The sequence below is a fragment of the Sphaerodactylus townsendi genome, linkage group LG09 (genome assembly GCF_021028975.2).
Source record: "Sphaerodactylus townsendi isolate TG3544 linkage group LG09, MPM_Stown_v2.3, whole genome shotgun sequence".
Taxonomy (NCBI): domain Eukaryota; kingdom Metazoa; phylum Chordata; class Lepidosauria; order Squamata; family Sphaerodactylidae; genus Sphaerodactylus; species Sphaerodactylus townsendi.
In genome coordinates this window covers 86,243,834-86,264,011 of record NC_059433.1, presented here as the reverse complement: position 1 = coordinate 86,264,011, position 20,178 = coordinate 86,243,834, and the positions used below count along the sequence as shown (strand labels likewise).

General features: G+C 45.9%; 1 protein-coding gene across 1 annotated transcript in view; it reads left to right on the top strand.

Moving 5' to 3' along the window:
* LOC125439506 overlaps positions 1 to 19,657 on the top strand; it is a 40,656-nt gene extending 20,999 nt beyond the window's left edge. The window contains exon 5 of the mRNA XM_048508604.1: positions 19,525 to 19,657. Within this exon, the coding sequence (XP_048364561.1) occupies positions 19,525 to 19,538 (14 nt within the window). The 3' untranslated portion in view covers positions 19,539 to 19,657. The remainder of the gene's footprint in view (positions 1 to 19,524) is intronic.
* The last annotated feature ends 521 nt before the right edge of the window (positions 19,658 to 20,178 follow it).

Here is a 20,178-nt window from a genome sequence, read left to right as displayed (position 1 = left end):
CAAATAGCATCATGGTATTGCATTTTTTTCTGTATTGTTTTTCCACCTTTTTTTTTTACCTAATTGGTGGTGATTTTTTAAAACTTTAAATGTAATTGTAGCTCCAGACCTAAGGATGATTCTGGTATCTGAGGGTTACTCTTTCTTTAAATCCTGTTATTGCCTTAAAAAAATAAGGTTGATTGTCCAATTACTTCCTCATTCTTGAATGGATGCTTAACCTTGGGGAAAGGACGATCTTTAAGCACTCCTAATCTTTGCAGCAAATATGATTGTTCATTTCCCCCCAATTCACACAATGAAGAAATGAAAGCACTTAAAAAAATAAGTACACATATCCAGGAAAATTTACTAAATGGATGCTTTGGAGGGTGAAATCTATGACCTTATACCCCATTGATATCCCTGTCCTTTTCAGCCTTCATCGCCAAATCTTCAGGAGCTTCCCAACCTGTATCTGGCAACACTTGCCCCCATCTTTGGCCAGTGACCTGGGGGACCTGGCAACCCTAACACGCACCCTTCACACTGCAAGCCTGTAGTCTTCCTGGCTTTTATCTGCCAGGATACCACAATTCCAGGCATTTTTGGAAATCCAAAATGGACCCCACATGGAAAATCCACTGTTGGCTGCTTTATTGAACACAACTCTGTTCTTCCAGTATGTGGGTTAGAGCCAGACCAAGTTGTCACTTTCCACCAATTCCCACTTTCTGCTGTAGATCCTCCTCATGTCATTCCTCATGGGCCCCTTTCCTCTGGGAGTAGCATTTTGTAGAGATGGGCTGCAGTGAGAGGGGAAGGCAGGACGTCTCACTACTAGAAAATTTAGTCTGGATCTAACACAATGTCTACAGCTCCAAAAGTGGAGACAGGAGTAGGGGAGATGGCAGACATGAAGGGAAACTCACCATAATTATCAATTAAAAGGCAAAAAAAATCATAATGCATGAACATATTTATATAAATAAACATAAGAAGAGAAGAAGTGTTTGGATTTATACCCCACCTTTCTCTCCTGTAGGGAGACTCAAGTTGGCTTACAAGTTCCTTTCCCTTCTTCTTCTCACAACAGACACCTTGTGAGGTAGGCGGGGCTGAGAGAGCTCAGAAGAACTGTGACTAGCGCAAGGTCACCCAACAGGAATTCAGGAGAGCGGAAACACATCTGGTTCACCAGATAAGCCTCTGCCACTCAAATGGAGGAATGGGGAATCAAACCCGGTTCTCCAGATTAGAATCCACCTGCTGTTAACCACTACATCCACACAAAAAAGCTGACTTCTAACCCTAGCCTAATTTTTCATGAGTCTGGACAAGTTCCACTTAACCGAATTCTTAAGCTTTTCTGCTCAATCGCAGCCAATTTCCCTCCATTGCACACGGATCTTGTCATTGCAGGTTCACAATTCCAAAAGTATCCTTTTTGGTGGCCAAAGAAGGTCCCTTCCTCCCTGTTTCACAAGTAGAAAAACCGGTTGCACTTAGTCCTCTGAATGTGTTTGTCTGAGCCACTCTGCTGAGTGGCTGCTTTGCTGAAATAGAGCTGTTCTTTTGATTGGCATTTTAACTTGCATCTCTCATCAGGTGTAAATCCTTTCGTCAGGCCTCTTTGTGTCATCTCACTATTGTTGTCCTGTAGTTTATGTACAGACGCTGAACTAGAAGCATTCACAGAGAGAATCCCTGTTCAGCAGCCAAACAGGAAACCCCTGAAGGTTAAGTGATGGCACTTGAGGAAACTCATGCCACGTGCATTGGAGAATCTATGCACTGAATACGTCTCATGTACAGACATTTGTGTATAGAAGAATACACTATTTGTGACTAGTTTAAGAAGGTATCCTTGTTGGTCTGCAGTAGAACAGGGAGCAATTCTTGAAAGCTTGTGCCCCAAGAACCTTGTTGGTCTCTAAGGTGCTACTGGACTCAAATCTAGTTGCACTATTTGGGACTGTGAGTAGCAACTTTTCCTGAGAAACAACAAGCCTCTCTTAGAGGGCTTGCAATGACCTGTAAGTAATTTGTGTTCCACCGAGTTGAAATTTATAATTTAATGCTTGTATTTATAATAGGAGATCTCAGTATAATCATGCATGTGGTAGGTTCAAGCTTCTTACAGCTTTGACAGAAAGTAATGTGCTGATTATAGAAGAGAAGCTCTAGAACTTGCCATCTACACCAGGTCTAAATATAACAGTTCACTTCATATTATTGTGTCTACTTATCTGAAGCCCTGAATACAAAAAAAAGTCAGCCTCTTGAATACCACTTCATGTGTTGGCAGAGGCCCTCACAGACATCCTGTCTGAAACAAGTGTTTGATAATAGGATGCAGAAACTGTGGGGAAGGGAATCTCAGATTTTTGCATGCTTACACATAGTTGGGGAAGGAGTTTGTTGAGGAGCATTTATGTTTCTTTGAATCTGGGTGTTGCCAAGCTAAAGTGGAGGGGCTAATGGTGGAGAGATATTTGATAGGATAATTGATTTGAATTATTACTTTATTGGCATATCAAGGAAGGACCAGAGTCCAAACAGGCTGGTAAATGGACAGATATCTTGAGCGAAGGCAGAAAGTTCATGGATAAGAAGTCAGCTTTTGAACTGCAGAAGTGGCTGACTGGCAATCTGGTCAGATCCTGAACCATAACCCTGTCATCAGGAAAACATTATAACTTGTAGTAATGCACTGCTGACCCAGCAGCACCGTGGTAGAACGTTGGGACGCCAACGGACCTACGGCCTTCTGGTCGCACCGCACCCCCACTCCTCATCCCCCTATGAGTCACGGGTCATGAACTGTCTGGCTCAGTCACCGGGCGCAGGGACAATGGTCTTGCCCCCAGGTGAGGATTAGGCTCAGACGCTTACGCTCCTCTCCGCACGTAGCCAGGTGAGATCATGCATCACATGATGATCTCCAGGTCTCCCGGTCTCCCGCTCATCTCCCTACCCACCTCCTTTACACGCCCACAATGAAACCCTAATAAAAGGTGCCAGAGATCAGCACAGGGCAGAGTTGTCAGGATCACGAAATCCCTTGCTTCCTGTTGCTCACGCTCTCCACCAGATGAAACCTCCTCCGCGTCTCGCCTATTCCTTAGCGCCTACCCTGCGGGGATGACTACAAGCTGGTGCCAGAAACCCGGAATCCTCAACCTCCACCCTGCTCACCGCCGCCTGGGAAAGGGGCCGCGGTACCGAAGTCCGCTGGATCGGCGCATCCAGGGACCACTGTTTCGGTATCGCCTGTCCTCTGGATCGAGCATCCAGAGACTCGCGTCCTAGTACACTCTCTCGTCCGACGGAACACCGGAGGGTATGGGAGCTTGCAACAGCAGGGCTTATGACAAGCACGTTGACGAACTGAAAGCGCTAGCGAAATGCGGCAGGGTCACCGTAAAGAGAAGGGAGCTGCGCAAAGTGGTTGAGGAGATTGAAGCTCAGTGTCCATGGTACCCAGAGGGGGGGACATTGAATCTTAAGGACTGGGAAAACATCGGGCGCACTCTTCGCACAGAGCCTCGCGCGCCGCTGTCGCTGCTACTGACGTGGAGACAATGTTATGTCGCCATCAGCCTGCAGACCTATGGCTCCCTTGCTGTAGGCCGCCCTCCTTTCGATCTTTCACCTTCAATTTCAACCCCGGAATTTTCTCTATCCACTAAATTGGACGCCTGTCCTCCTTCTGCCCCTTGCTCCTCCGGGCACCATTTCAAATTCTCCCGCTGCCCAGCCGCCCCCTCCCCTTGCTCCGCCTTCATTTTCTCCAAGCCACTGCACCTCCGGCCATCGTAATGGCGCTGGTTTCAAAACTGCAGAGCGTATTAGCCACGATCTGCAAAAGAAAGAAACCCTGACCGGAAGAGCGATGCCGCGATATTCTCGCATTGTGCCCCGGCCCATTTCACAGATACCGAGGGGAGGATGGCATTGTTCGGCGGGTTGTCGAGTACCACTCGTTAAGCTATAATATCCTCACTGAGCTCCGCAAAGCAATGCGGGATCGTGAGGGAATCACCAGCCCCTATGTGAGAGGCATGTTGGAAGCAGTCGCCAGGAACTTTCACCTAATGGTTCCGAGGACTGGAAAACCGCCTTTCGCATGCTTTTAAACCCCGCGCAGTATGTGATCTGGGAAAGCGAGTACCGCCAGCAGTGCATAAGCAGAGGAGCAGCCTCTGGCGGCGCCTACACCACCGCGCAGCTTTATGGCTGCGAAGCTTTCGCTAGCCCCAATGCACAAGTCGCCCTGCCGGTGGCCACCCTTACGGTCGCCTCTGAATGCACCTACAAGGCGTTTTTGAAAGTCCCCAATACCGGACAGCCAACCCAAAGCTTTTCTAGCACCCGGCAGAAGCCTCAAGAGCCCTATGCAGCGTTTGTGAACAGGCTCCAGGCGGGCCTCTAGAGGCAGGTTGACAACGAGGCGGCCCAGGGCGACCTCATTACGCGCCGTGTCAAGGAGAACGCCCCCGCTGAGGGCCGCAAAGCGATCACCGGCCTAGGAAGGAACCCCGGGCTGGCCGACATGCTCAAAGCTTGCCAGGATATCGGGTCTTTCGCCCATCAAGCCAGCCTTCTAGCCGCCGCCCTCTCCGCTGCCATGAGACAGCCCCGAGACGAGTGTCTCAATTGCGGCAAGCCAGGACATTTCGAGGAATTGTAGGCTGCCCGGCGGGGGGGCCTACAACCCTGACGGAGGAGGGTCTCTCCCCAGAGGGCGAAGACCCCCCAGGAAAGTCTAAGACCGGGCGCGCCCACTGCCCGCTGGGGCGGACCGCGCACGGGCATCTCCCCAGCGCGGAACCAAGATCCGCACCTCAAACCCTTCCCCCGGAGCTCCCCCATGAGATCTTTGCTGCCCCAGCTCAGTATAGTGATCCCATCCCCACGGAGACCATGGGGCTGGTCTTGCCAGCTTGCTCCCCCCCCTACGTCTATACTTCCTGCTCTGCTAACCCCTTCTACTTCCAAAGTCACCATGCCTCCGCCAGTGCCCCCAGAATGGCACGCATTTCAAAATCTCTGCAGAGTCCACAGTCACTGAATTGCAACAGAAAGAAATGCTGACGGAAGAGGACTGCCGTTTTGAACCCTCCTCAGAATGCCCCATAGCCAATCTACAGGACAATGAGGCATGGAAAGGGGAAGATGCTCACACAATGGCCTTAAGCCAAAAGTCCTTCGTGAAGAAGAAGCCCCCTTGGCCCTCTCCAGCTGTAAGGTTCAAACCAGATCTCATAGCCTCTGAGCCTGTGCAAAGCCCTAAGCTCAAAGCTCCCAGTGGCAGCAAAATCGTCAGTACCTCAGAGAGAGCAAGATCTCAAATCAGAGTTGTAATCCTCCTTGTTACTTTATATGTGCTCTGTATGCCTATGTATGTCCTGTATGTCTTGCCCCCCTTTCAAGAGACCCCTAAGGTTCTCCCCTCATAAGAGGGATTTTTCCATTGCTTCTAAGCTATGCTCTTGTGCTTCAATTAAAGTTTTTCTCCTTCTGATTATGTGTGCCAATGCCTTGAAAGGCTTCGCCCATTACAGCATCAACCTTAAACAGGACGCAGCTTCGTGCATGCTCCTAGGAGGCCGATGGGACCTGCTTCGGGTCAGCCTCCATCTTAGTTTAAACCCTCAAAACTCTTCTTCTTCAACCTTTCCTTGAGAACCTTTTCCTTCGTCCATCTGAGCCTACACTGCCACATTGGCGTGGCGCAAGTTACATATGAAGTCAAATCATTTTCATGCTCCCACATTCTCTGCTGAGCGCTCCCTGGCTAGTCACAGTGCCAAGGGGGGTCTCTCAGCCACACCTATCTTACACAGCCTCCGCTGTGAAGGTAGGAAGCGAGCTCAAACCGGCCAAAGTCTCCTTACAGGAGGGGAAGGTAGAGCTGACTTCCAAACCCTTTCCCCCCCCCGCCTTCTTTTCTGCACACCCTCCTTCTCTCTCATGGGCTGACGCACCCCACCTCTAGATCTGGGATCTGACAAAAGGTTTTTTCTTGCAAACCCCTCTCAAATTGCTCGTGTGATCAAACCTCAAGCCCAGGAACTGTTCTCTTTGCATCTTTCTCTAAATCTTTCCTATGAATGCTATATTACGATATGACTATAATTGTGAATTGTTTAAGTTGTCGACCTGGTTGTGACCTCTCCCTTCTCCTAAGCCTTCGGCAATTCCCTGCCTTGTATCTCTTAACGCCTTTGATATGTTGCAAGTGATCGTTGTCGGAATGGGCCAACTGCGCCTAACGAAAGCTTGGCCAAAACAAACGAAAGAAAGGGAGTAGTCCCCCCCCCATCGACCCAATCAAGGTCTCATCCAGCAGACCATATCCAAAGTATCGTTCTCTATCAATCATTCAAAAAATTGCCCGCCCCCACTCAGGGCTCAGGTCCTCTATTGTCATCTACTAACCCAGCCAGCGCGCAAAACCCCTAGGGGAAAAGCGTTGCTTGTTTTTCTCTTCCATACAGGAGTCCAGCTCGCCATGCCAGGCCAGCCCCATCCGAAATGGAGCGGGCCTCCCTGGAAGGATCCAACCCAGCAGCCCTGTCGAGAGGGCCCGATTGCCTCAGCCTGGGCCGAGATGGGAGGGATCTCTCTGGAGCCAGCACACCCATTCTTCCACAAGGATCACAGCCCCCGCTGGGGCCACCCCCCTGGGGGGAACGGCAGCCTGGGCCAGCTGTGGCTCAGAGGTTGATGCCGCGTGCTGCTGCTCCTCATCTACAGCCGCCATTCTCTCTCCCTCTCTGCCGCCCCCTGGCTGAAACTTGGAATTGCAGCCAGGAACATTCCTGATAGATTAACCCTTGGAACTCTCCGCTGTTTTCAGCCGCTTGAATAATTGTCGGAACACGCCTTCTCTCACAACCTTGCTCGTGAGAGTCACTGAACCTGCAATGCTAAAGACTATCAGTAGCTCTCCTACGCTCTTGAGAAACCCATGGACTCTAACGCCATCGCTTCTGTAGCTTTGGTAGTCAAACAGCAAGAGCCATGCATTGGACAATTATGCAACCACGGGTTGCCTTCCTTCTTTACATCTAGCCTATGTACTGTTTAGCTATGATTATTGTTTTCATTTATATGATGTCGCCTATATACAAGACATGCATGTCTTTGTATATATTGTTGCCAACGCAATGTCTGATGCCTTGCCCTTTATGCCCATTGGAGCCGACCTCCAATGGAATTGTTGAGTACTATGACCCGACTGATTATTGAAGTTACTGCATGCCTTAATTTTAGAAGTTATCGTATTCGCTGTTGTTGCATTCCCGCCTATCTGCCTGCCGGGACTCTCTACTGCCGTCTCACCATTGTTTTGCATCAGGCTTCACCTCGGGAGCCCAAGCACCGGTGCCGCTCCGCCCCTCCCCTCGACCCCCTTTGCCGAGCGGCGCAGCGGCTCTAGCCAAAGGCGGAGTATGTTCCTTGCGACTCCTTGTGGGAGTCCCCGGACTTGTTTCATGTAACACTAAGACTATCGGCCGTTCTGGCCTGTGCCCTTGCGAAGTCTATCAACTCTACCTCCACCGCTCTGGATGCCCTGGCCTCCGAAAGCAGCAGGAACTTCGTCAAGCGATCTTAGATAATCGTGCCAGCTATTGATTACTTATTGTTGTTGCATCACCAAGGTTGTGAGAATGTACGTGATATATGTTGCTTTAATCTCTCTGATAATTCCCAATTGATTCATATGAAAGTGCGCGAATTGCTGGAAGTTGTATCTAATCTGAAGTATGATGTTTTGCCCATTGGTGGTCAGCCCTCTGGAGCTGGCTGCCGGGAGGATGGTTGAGTGCTATTGTACAGCTCTGCATTGGTTTAATTGTATGCCTCGTTATCGGATCTTGTTTCGTTCAATGTATGTCTAATATTGCCTGTAACCTATGTAAGAAGCCCCTCGAATTTCCCTTACCCCGCAACCAAGTTCTAATGTTACACAAGCAGCTCGGTCAGCTTGACCAGACGGCGGAGGAGACAAGCGTCCCTTTAAATCACCCCTTAGCATTTCGGTCCCCCTTCTAAAATGTAAAAAAGGAGGAGATGTAGTAATGCACTGCTGACCCAGCAGCACCGTGGTAGAACGTTGGGACGCCAACGGACCTACGGCCTTCTGGTCGCACCGCACCCCCACTCCTCATCCCCCTATGAGTCACGGGTCATGAACTGTCTGGCTCAGTCACCGGGCGCAGGGACAATGGTCTTGCCCCCAGGTGAGGATTAGGCTCAGACACTTACGCTCCTCTCCGCACGTAGCCAGGTGAGATCATGCATCACATGATGATCTCCAGGTCTCCCGGTCTCCCGCTCATCTCCCTACCCACCTCCTTTACACGCCCACAATGAAACCCTAATAAAAGGTGCCAGAGATCAGCACAGGGCAGAGTTGTCAGGATCACGAAATCCCGCGCTTCCTGTTGCTGACGCTCTCCACCAGATGAAACCTCCTCCGCGTCTCGCCTATTCCTTAGCGACGACCCTGCGGGGATGACTACAATAACTGATTATATGCGCTCAGTATTGTAATGAATTGTGAACATAGATTCATATGATTTTTTCTATTTTTTGATTTTTCTGTGTCCTTCCCTTTATAAAATGAGCTTTTCACACACTCAGAGTACCTTCCTGGGTATTTGATTCACAGTCAAGGAGATGAGTGTTTAATGGGGCCAGCGTGGTGTAGTGAGCAGGTGGATTCTAATCTGAAGAACTGGATTTGATTCCCCACTCCTCCAACTGAGTGGCAGAGGCTTATCTGGTGAACCAGATGTGTTTCCACACTCCTACATTCCTGCTGAGTGACCTTGGGCTAGTCACAGTTCTTTGCAACTCTCTCAGCCTCGTCTACCTCACAAGGTGCCTGTTGTGGGGAGAGGAAGGAAAAAGGAGATTGTAAACCATCCTGAGTCTCCTTACAGGAGAGAAAGGTGGGATATAAATCCAAACTCTTCTTCTCTTCTAATGGTACATATTTCTCTCTTTGGGGATGAGCTGTTAATCCGTCTCCCCCTGTCCTCCACCTTGCCAGTGAAATTCAGATCTCAGGTTTAGTCCTTTGTCCATTGAGCAGCAAAGAGCACCCCAATCTCACATGAGGAGCAGACAATTTGAGGAACAGACAATTTGGAAAATCTATAAAACTCCCCACCACTGAAGCTCAAGATTATGTGATTTAGGATTACTGACCTCCAGGTGAAGCCTGGAGATCTCCCAAATTACAACTGATCTCCAGATGACACAGATCAGCTCCCAAGAGAGAATGGCTGGCTTGGAGGATGGATTCTGTGGTATTATACCCTGCTTAGGTTCCTCGCCAGGCTCTACCCCCCAGTCCCCAGGAATTTCTCAACCTGGACTTGGCACCCTAATTATGGATGGGCTGATGGGCTGGCGTCTGGCAAGCCTGTTCACATAACCAGTCACTATGTGCTAAAATGAAACTGGCTGATTAAAAATTGAAAGCCAAGACAGTCTGAAATAATCCCACTGAAAGGTCTTGTGATTAGCCCCTGTCACTCAAACTATGGTACAGTATAACCACCTAGCACTCCACATTTTACCCACGCCCTTCAAAGGAACTCTGTAACCAGAACATGCTATTGTCTTTCCAGTGTGCAGCCTTGAAGTCCAAGCCTTTGCTGGGTGCTGCTAATACATCAACATCTGCAACACCTGTGCTTTCTGCGCTTCACCTGCTTCCAAAACTCATCAGTGTGGGCAATGAAAGTTCATTTATCTAGAGTGCTATAACTTCCCATTAAACCCAAAACAGCTTCCCCCTGTGTGCTTGACAGAAGCTGTCTTCAAACCCCAACATCAAAATCAGTCAAGAATCAATGTAGGGAGGCGAAGGTCTGTAAAGACAGGTTCTTGGGGGATGCTGCTCAATAGCTGCACTGCAATAGCTGAAACAAAGTGTTGAGATTAGGCTGCAAGTCAGTGTAGCATCAGCTTCCTTCCCTTGAAATTCTGTTCCTTAAGCCGGAGTAAATTAAGGCTGCAGTCTTTGGGTTTTGCAGCAGCGCATAAGAGGAGGGAGAGAGAGGAGGGACCACCATCGAACTGTGCCCCTGACCTCCATGTATCTTATAGATAAGTTGGATCATAGAAATAAGCTGATGGTGTACAGTTTTTGGATGTGTCATAGTTGTATATTTTCTCCAGAGGAACTGATCTTGGTCATTCGGAGGTTTATTTATTTTATTTATTTATTTCTTAAATTTCTATACCGTCCGATTCCCGAAGGGCTCCGGGTGGTGTACAACATAAAATTCATACAGTATTGATCACTTGTTAATTGTAATAGTGGGATATCTCCAGGAGATTGGTATTCCTAGGAAGAAGATGGAATTCCCATGTCTCACAGGCCCCATTTGAATATATCTATATATCTAATTGTGATGTGCAGCCCCCATATGTGGATATCTAAATCCATAGAGTTGGGCCACTTCAACACTAAACAAATTTTACTGGAAATGTGAGGGACGGCCAGGTTTGCAGAAAATTTTCAAATCTTGAAAATAGATTGAGGGATTTAAATTTTCTTCAGAATAAAAAAAACATTTTCTGCACACTTGTAGACAGCACACTTACCATGATTCTGTGACAGACATTGGGAGTTGCTCCAGGCCCAAGGTCAGTGGATGTTGGGAGCCACTCCCAGACCAACCACGGTGGTAGTAGATGTCGGGAGGCACTCTGGGCTCACAGTGACTCCCAGATACTGCTGCCCCTATGGCCAGGCTCAACGGTGGATGATGGGGCTTGGAGCCACGCTGTTGGGCAGGAGGGTATGATAATATATAACACACACACACACCCCCCACACACATGCATCAGCTGTGTTTTCCCATTTAAATGCATTTTAAACTGATAACTTCCATGTTGAAGAAATGCCAAAATAAACTCCAATATTAAAGAAGGATCTATTCTTATTAACAATAGCACAAAAGGAGAAATGGGGAGATGTCACCGAACATATCAATAAATTTGGCAACAGGGATGTGATTTGAAGCATGAAGAACAATCAAATCCAGAGGTGGGGAAGAGTTCTATGTACAGGAAGCAATAGGGCCAAGGCGGTGGCAGTTTTGACTGTCCTCCAGAACAGCTTTTACTGCAAACATGGATTAGTGCTGTTAAGTAGTGCCTGCACCTGCTTGAAAAGTTGATCTGTCCCGTAGGGGGCTGCAGGTCAGGACTCAGAACCCTCATAATCTGTACCAAATCATGAATGACTGCGTGTCAGGCATGCACCGATCTGTTGCTAAGCCATGGCATTTAAGACTGGTGTGATGAAGAATGTGATGATGAAACTGAGGCCCAGTTAATTACACTATATGGTACAGTACCTAATGACAAAAAATGGCCCGGTGCCCATGTCTCATTGTTAGTCTGAGCACAACTCAGGGGCCTCCTGGGGGTTTCTCCTTCAAATCCAGTCAAAGGAAAACTGCCTTTGATCCAATTCAAAGGAGAAACCAGGGGTGGATGCAGATGGAGCACCCATGTGGATCTGCAGCCTGACTTGGGGAGACGGTGGAGCTAAACTCTGCATTCCCCTCCTCCCTTCTTCAGCCCTTTAAAAGGCTCCAGGCTACAGTTTTACAGCACAGATCAACTGGGGAAAGGGAAGGGAGGAGACAGTGTGTGGCTGGGCTGCACAGGACCAGTATAATGTCCCTCACACCTGTGCTTTTATGCAGATGCAATGGAGGGAAAGTGGGGGGGACTGGTAGGGGTTGTGGCAGCAGTGAGCAGTGTGAGGAGGGGGCATGTGAATGCATTCTTGAAGACTACCATCATGCCACTTGTTACCTCAGAGGCATGGGTGTATTTTCATGCTTCCATTACAAAGCAACCCCAGAAAGTATAACTCTAGCATGACCTGAAAGTGATATCATCACATCCAGGAGTGTGGGCGGGGGAAGGGCGGGGTTGAGACACTTTATCATTTGCCCCAAACCATGGAGTTTTGGATGAATCCTAGAGCATAGCCTGTCATGATTGCCAGAATAAGAAATATGGGAAGTAGAAATGACATCATGTTAGATCTAGGATTGCTAATCTCCAGATCTTGGTTAAAGATATGGCAACTGATCTCCAGGCGGTAGAGATGAGTTCCCTGGGGAAAATGGCTGCTTTGGAAGGTGGGCTATATGGCATTCTATTCCATTGAAGTCCCCTCTTTAAACCCCACCCTCCCCAGGCTCCACCCCCAGAATCTCCAGGTATTTCCCAACCCTGAACTGGCAACCCTAGTCAATTTATTTCTGAGCCTTGCTCTGCAGTGGCGTAGTAGTTAAGAGCAGGTGTACTCTAAACTGGAGGAACCAGGTTTGATTCCCCGCTCTGCCGCCTGAGCTGTGGAGGCTTATCTGGGGAATTCAGATTAGCCTGTACACTCCAACACGTGCCAGCTGGGTGACCTTGGGCAAGTCACAGTTCTTCTGAGCTCTCTCAGTCCCACCTACCTCATAGGGTGTTTGTTGTGAGCAGGGAAGGGGAAGAAGTTTGTAAGCCCCTTTGTGTCTCCTATAGGAGAGAAAGGGGGGATATAAATCCAACTCTTCTTCTTCTTCTCCTAAGCTCCAGGGGTTCCATGTGATGGCTCGGCTTCCTGTTCTAAATGAGGGCCACCCTATAAGTTTCAAAGCAAGCTGCTTTGAGTTTCCCAAAAGACAACCAATACATAATAAATAAAATTTAGTAATTAAATAATAAAGCCAATAGAACTGTGGCTAAAAGGGTACTGCTCCAAGAGGACCCCATCCCTAAGTGTTTCAACGTATAGAGCTGAATCTAAAAATATATTTTTCTAAAAACAGTTTACAAGAACAGCAATGTGGTTATGATATGCATATGACCTTTCCACACATAATTGACATTGTCGCTCTTAAAACACAAGTGTATTTATGAGGGTTCCCAAGGTCTTAGAGAAAAAGGTCTTAACAGTTGTTCCTCTAGTTTAGTTAGTTTTTATTTTGAGATACCTCCTTATTCCTTATTCTGTTCCCACCAGGTAGGATGGCAACAGTCAGAATACTTAAGCTAATGAATTTAGAGTTAAGAGCTCCAGCTTGGGAAATTCCTAGAAATTTGGTGTGGTGCATAAAGTTCAGGAAGTAGAAAGACTTCAGCAGAATATAATGTCATAGAGGCCACCTTCCAAAGTAGACATTTTCTCAAGGGGGACTGATCTCTATAGTTTGAAGATCAGCTGTAATTCCAGGAGATCTTCAGTTCCCACCTGGCAGTTGGCAATTTTAAATGAACTTGAGGTCATTATCAAAACAAACAGGATTTGGACTGTTTATTGTGGAGGTTTGGGGTTGGTTTGTTTTTTTTTTACAAAAATCTTGTAAAATATCACTGGCAGATTACTTGGCTGTGCAAACAAGCTAGGTTGTGGGCCAGGGCACCTTTATTCCAAGGGATCCCATCATTCTATCTAGAAGCAGGCCTCATTCCTTGTTACATGTTCCCTTGGGTTCTCCATGGGTGGGTCCGCATATCTGACTGCTTCAATTCCCAGACACATGCTGGCCCCAATTCAGATTGGCAGTGCGGCATGAGGGAAGAGAGTGCTTATGCCTTTCTGACTTGAAATGGTTCTGCTGGATGTGGGGGAGGTCTTTGTTTTCAGTTAGGGGTTCTGCATTTATTGATGTGATAGGAAAGAATGAGGTGAACTAGGCGAAGAGATTCTGTATCTCTTGCTGGCAAATTTGGCTTTGCCTTTGCATAATTTGTGAACAACCACCAAACACAGAACACTGCTCAGTAATCTTTACTAAGGTGTTGTGGGATTTCCGGGCTGTATGGCCATGCTCCAGTAGCATTTTCTCCTGACGTTTCAGCTGCATCTGTGGCTGGCATCTTCAGAGAATGCCAGTCACAGATGCAGGCAGAAATGTCAGGAGAAAATGCTACTGGAACACGGCCATACAGCCTGGAAACCCCACAACCCCCCAGTGATTCCGGCCGTGAAAGCCTTCGACAATCTTTACTAAGTATGAAAAAAATAAACACGAAACATAAATGTTTTCATTGTTAACTGATATGAATTTCCTGCAATTTATGTTGGGGTGGGGGTAACAAGAAGATACTTTGAAAGTGGGTCCCCAAAAGTATAGTAAGTGTAGAAGTGGATCTCAGTTCAAAAAGTATGAGAAACTTTGGTTTAAAGAACTATCGATCAGTGACCGACACATAGAAATTGCTATGAAGATTTTGCTCCGTTCTTGTGATGATCATACTTGTGGATGCAGGATATGTTTCCATATTCAGAACAGAAATGCTTGGAATGGAACAAGTATAATTAAAAATCATTTCTGGGCCATATATTAAAGCTAGGGAAAGGCTGAAAAGTCTGATGGAAAATACTGAGGTAAAAAAAGCAATGTAAAAGCAATGTCATCACCCAGATAAAATAGATCTTCACGGCTGCATAAATCTGTTTTCAAAATTTGTTTAAACAAATGTTCCCTGTGATAACAGCTTCCTAGCAGAGTACTCAAAATAATAGTCACATGGGGCATGACAGTAGATTTTCTGAGTTCTTGGTGCATAGTGAGAAGAAATATGTATTTGGCCCAAGCCTCCTCTATTAATTGCTGTGTGAACTTCCTCTATAAAAATCACTCACACACCAACAGTAAAATGTTCCAAAAATAAGTACAATAAACCATGTTCACATTACAGGTCTAATTTAAACTTAAATGCCAACTATAAACCTAGACCAATAAAATGTTCCCTCCCTTTCCAAAAGCACTCAGCAATCACGGAAAACAATGCATTTGTGGGGTAAAAACAGATACTGCAGGGAAATGATTTGTGTTGAAGAATTACACGCTTGAAATATGTTCATACATCTAAATAGTTTATTTTTGCTATCACAACTGTTTTCAGAATTGCTTCTTTCTAGTGCAGAGGCAGCTAAATGGCTGAAATTGTGCTTCATCCTAATGGCAGCTGAACTTTTGAAGAAGGGTTTGATTACAGTCATTTTAAAATGTTATTTTAGTTGACTACGGTATTCTTCTTTGCTTCCTTCTCTCGTTTCAGAGTTCCTGGTACTTTCATCCCTCCTCAATAAATGCTGTTGTTGTTCTTGTGTAGCTGCTTGTCTTGAAGGAAAATGTAGATCATGAAAGCCAATGATTTGGTAACACAGGGTGTGTTCTCAGCCAATAATGATTTTCAAGCATATTTATTAGGAACAAAGATTGTATGTGCATGACCCACTCAATGGATGGTAGTCAGTTCTTCACTGCTACCAGTAGTATGTCAGAAGTGGAACCCTCAATATGAGTTAATTGGCTGGCAGCCAATTGCATTTATCTAATCTCTAAACCATGGTAAACTTGTCATGTAGCATTTCAGAGACATTGCCTATTTTATCCTGGTCATTTTTTTAAAGGTTCCATTCTCCTCTATTGGTGACCGTTCCACGGCTAGTGCCAAAGGGAGTGGAATTAAGATGAAAGTGTTTAAATATACCTACGGTATAAGCTGTCAGTTGCCCTGTTGTTAGTAGTCAGGTCATAATGTGGGGGAAATGGTATGGAAAGACCCGATGGCGATAAAGATTGAGGATTTTCCTGTTCACCCGCCTTCTGTTTTCAGCCTCCTGTTTTCAGGCCGCCTCCAAATGCCCCCTATTGGCATCACAGTCCCTGTCATTTGCCCCTTCATGTCACCTTCTGGAGCTGGAAATGAAAGAGGGTATCCTTTTTCACAGAACACATATAGCAACACCATGTTAAAAAAAGGAGAGATGAGAAAGCTACGGAGGCATTTTTAAATGTGTCCCAACATAGTTCTCTTTGCCATATAAGAGGAACGTACATGTGTTTCATAAGCTATCCACAATGTTAGAGATGCATGTGTAGTAAGTATACTTATCAGGGACTTTGATTATCATGAAGTAGTAGTTCTCTAGGCTAAACCGTGTAGATCCATGAAAGGATCTTCCTGATTATTTCTCTAAAGGCAAACTGCATCCACACAAGACCTTGTATGGATTTTACCCCTCATCAAAGTCAGTTATGCCAATAGAGAATAACCTCCTTCCCAATTCTATTAGTAACTTTGGAGCAGAAAAAAAGACAGGGGCTTTGGTTGTCTTTTTCCTGCCTCCTGGAGTAATAGGAGGAGGATGTTGTTTTCAATCAGCAAAAACTACATTAGAGATTATTTATTAATTTATTTTATTAATACCTTGCTTTCCTTTTCAATGGGGACCTAGAACAGCTCACACTGAGATAAAAATTGACTAAATAAAACTTGACATATATGAAAGCAACTTGTGTTCAGGAAGAGAACATGGGCACTGTTCAGAAGTCACTGTTCAGACACTGGTACCTCTGAAATGTCGTACTTGGAGACTGTTAAAACAAGACACACAATATGTATCTGAAAACATATTGTGGAGGCTGATCTTTTAGCAGAAAAATGGCCAGCAGAGAAAGAGTTAATCATGACCATGCATGTGTGTGAATGCACTCATAATCTTCCTACACAAAATCACAGCTTCCTGATGATACTTTTAATTTTTAAAAAGTGGGGCTCAATACATACAAGTGCAGATAGCCTGTACTTTCCTCTTAAGACATCCATTTCTGTTGGGACTTTCCATCCACTGTTCATGTTTCTCCTTTTCTGGGTCCATGCCTACATTCAGTTCCTATATTATTTTAAGTTTTCTGTTGACACTTCGGAGGAAATGGACCCTGGAGTGGTTATGTCCAAGTTCTAAATCAGCTCAGATGTGCAAACAAACACATGGAAACCACATGTTTTCCTAATCACATACTACTTATTTAATAATCCATCCAAGGGCAGATTTGTGATAATGGGTGACAACAGCCACTAAATCTAAGAAGAGAATAATGTGCCTGGTAGCTATGCCATTAACATAATATGTGAACTTGCATAAATCCAATTCTGAAAGGGTTTTTATTCAACAGTACAGACTGCCTCTTCTAGCCAAGGATAGTTAGATGCTGCTTATTAGGTTGCTGAAGTGAAAAAAATTGGCAGTAAGCTGAAACCAAAAGTTGTTTTGAGCATGAGAGTAGCTGCAATGTGTTGCTTGCCTGCCGGCCTTTGTAGCCATGCTGTGTGTTCGACTCTGCAAACCTGACTCTTCAGGACTGGACTGGACCGCGCCTTTTGGGTTTGCCCTCTCCTATTTTGATGCTTTGGACTTGGAATTATTTGAGCTTGACCTTGGGCTGTATCCAGTGGCCACATCCAGTGGTGGGATTCAAATAATTTAATAACCGGTTTTGGTGGTGGGATTCAAATAATTTAACAACTGGTTGTTACCATTTTAACAACTGATTCTAAGTGGTGTGAACCTGCTGAATCCCACCACTGGCTACATCCCCTTTCTTCTACCATAGCTACCTGCCTAACTCTGGACACTGGCAATGCTGATTAACCAATTCCCTTTCCCCAGGAATTTCTACCACCACACTCAATGATGGCAAAGAGAGCTGAGGAGATATGGGAGGTCACCCACCAAAGCAGGAGATCTGGCCTCCTTGTGCGTAGCCAATCCCTACCCAGTTGGTGAGAGCCAGCGTGGTGTAGTGGTTAAAAGCAGGTGGATTCTAATCTGGAGAACCGGGCTTGATTTCCTACTCCTCCAGCTGAGCGGCAAAGGCTTATCTGGTGAACCAGATGTGTGTTTCCGCACTCCTACATTCCTGCTGGGTGACCTTGGGTTAGTCACAGTTCTTTGGAACTCTCTCAGCTCCACCTACCTCACAAGGTGTCTGTTGTGGGGAGAGGAAGGGAAAGGAGCTTGTAAGCCACGTTGAGTCTCCTTACAGGAGAGAAAGGTGGGGTATAAATCCAAACTCTTCTTCTTCTTACTGGGATTCTGTCAGTGCTCCAGTCAGAGCTGAAACATGTGTAACCCCCATGCCCAGAATGGGTTGGCCCAGAATGGGTTGACCCAGTAAGGAGGTGGAGACTCAGAGCAGCAGAAAGGCTGAAAGAGCTCTTTGGAAAAGACAAGGCTACCAGACTCGGACCTTGATTTCTATAAGCCCTTAACACCTTGTTAAGGTAATTGCAATATTGTTGGGAACTACTGGGAAGGTAGTTGTTTGTTTTTGCTATGTTGTAAATGTAGGAGTTTATTGTTTCAGGGTTTCTTTTGTGGTTGTAATGGGTGAGAGTTCTCCTGGAGACCTTCATCATGTTGCAACCTGTTCATCAAGCCCTTGGAGTCTTCAGGAGCCAGCCAACTTGCAAAGAAGAATTTGGACTTGGCAATATCAGTAGACTGTAAATAGAAGGACTTGAAATGCAACCTGAACAGGACCTTGAATTGTAACGTTAAATGTTGATGTTTTAAAAGTGTTAATTGTAAAGAAAAGTAAACCATTTTGTTGTTTAAAAATTGTTGTTGCAACTCATTCCAAGTACTGCCCCACAGAACCCACAAGCTGAGGTTACACATGCAGTGAGGAATTTCAGATTATCTGTTTCTGGACTATAGTGAGATGCAGAGGGTTGACTCTAACCAGATTTCGAACCACTGAAAAAGATGCAATCTTTGACCCTTTGGCCACCCAAAAATGCTATGCAGGGGGTCTTGGAACAAAACTCATGTGAGATAGGCGCTGTGCTAAAGAGGGAAACTGCGCGGGACTGAGAGAAAAAGCTGGCCAGATCATCAACCCATATGTCCGAAGGCTCCTGCACATAACAAAACCAGCATGTCAAAGAAAATGGTCCTATTCAAATGTTTAATTCCTTCTCCTGCAATTGTATTTCCAGCAAGGGAATCTTCCAGCTAATTTGCCTATGATGTAACCTGGCTCTCTGATTGTTGTGCTGAAATACTGTGAAGTGCGACTGAAGAACATTTAGGGTTTAATTGCTGAATTATTTATTGTTATAAATATTTTACATTTACAGTCGTCTTTTATTTTCTGGAACAAAAACACAAGGAAGTTAATAGAAGATGGCTTGAAACACTTGATCTCAGCAGGCCAATTGGGGACTTCCATGTTTCCTTCTGCCAAGTATGAGGTTGGGGTGGGCTGGCAACTGATAGTCTAGGGTCGATTCCCCACTCACCATTTGTTGCGGGATACTCATTCCAAATAATCCGTGGTCCTGCAGCGCTCCCCACCATGCCCACGGCGGCAACGCAGCCACCCCGATTCTGCCGCCCTCCTACCCCCTCAGCGCTATGAGTGGGTCAGACAGGCAGGTTGTGTATTTTTCATGTTTGTGTGACTGCAGCCTGCTAATTTTATGTGTGTTCTACCTCTCCTGTCATGGATGACTCATGTTTGAAAAAGAAATAGAGCTCATATTTGTGTGCCCACATGGAGTTGCTTTAACACCTTTAACAAACACCTTTGTTTACAAAATGAAGCATTCACACGACATCATCTTCTACTTGTCCATTTTCCAGATTCCCTCTGTCTTTGATATGGTCTTTCAGAAACCTGGTTTATGTTTTTGCTTTATTTACCACAGCCCTCCTGGAATGAATGCTGTCCAAATGTAACCCCCATGCCCCCATGGGTTGGCCCAGAATGGGTTGACCCAGAAAGGGGTGGAGTCTGAAGGGAAGCAGAATGCTGCAGAACTCAGAGCTCTTTGGAGAAGACAAGGGTACCAGACTCGGACCTTGATTTCTATAAGCCCTTAACACCTTGTTAAGGTAATTTGCAATATTGTTGGGAACTACTGGGAAGGTAGTTGTTGTTTTGCTGTGTTGTAAATGTTGGAGTTTATTGTTTCAGGGTTTTCTTTTGTGGTTGTAATGGGTGAGAGTTCTCCTGGAGACCTTCATCATGTTGCAACCTGTTCATCAAGCCCTTGGAGTCTTCAGGAGCCAGCCAACTTGCAAAGAAGATTTGGACTTGGCAATATCAGTAGACTGTAAATAGAAGGACTTGAAATGCAACCTGAACAGGACCTTGAATTGTAACGTTAAATGTTGATGTTTTAAAAGTGTTAATTGTAAAGAAAAGTAAACCATTTTGTTGTTTAAATTTGGTTCTTTGCAACTCATTCCAGGTTCTGCCCCACAGAACCCACAGAAGGAGGTTACAAATGGCGCCCAACCAGCGTGGGGCTTGGAAGTGAGATTGCAAATATAAATTGCTTGCAATGGAAATGTGCAGC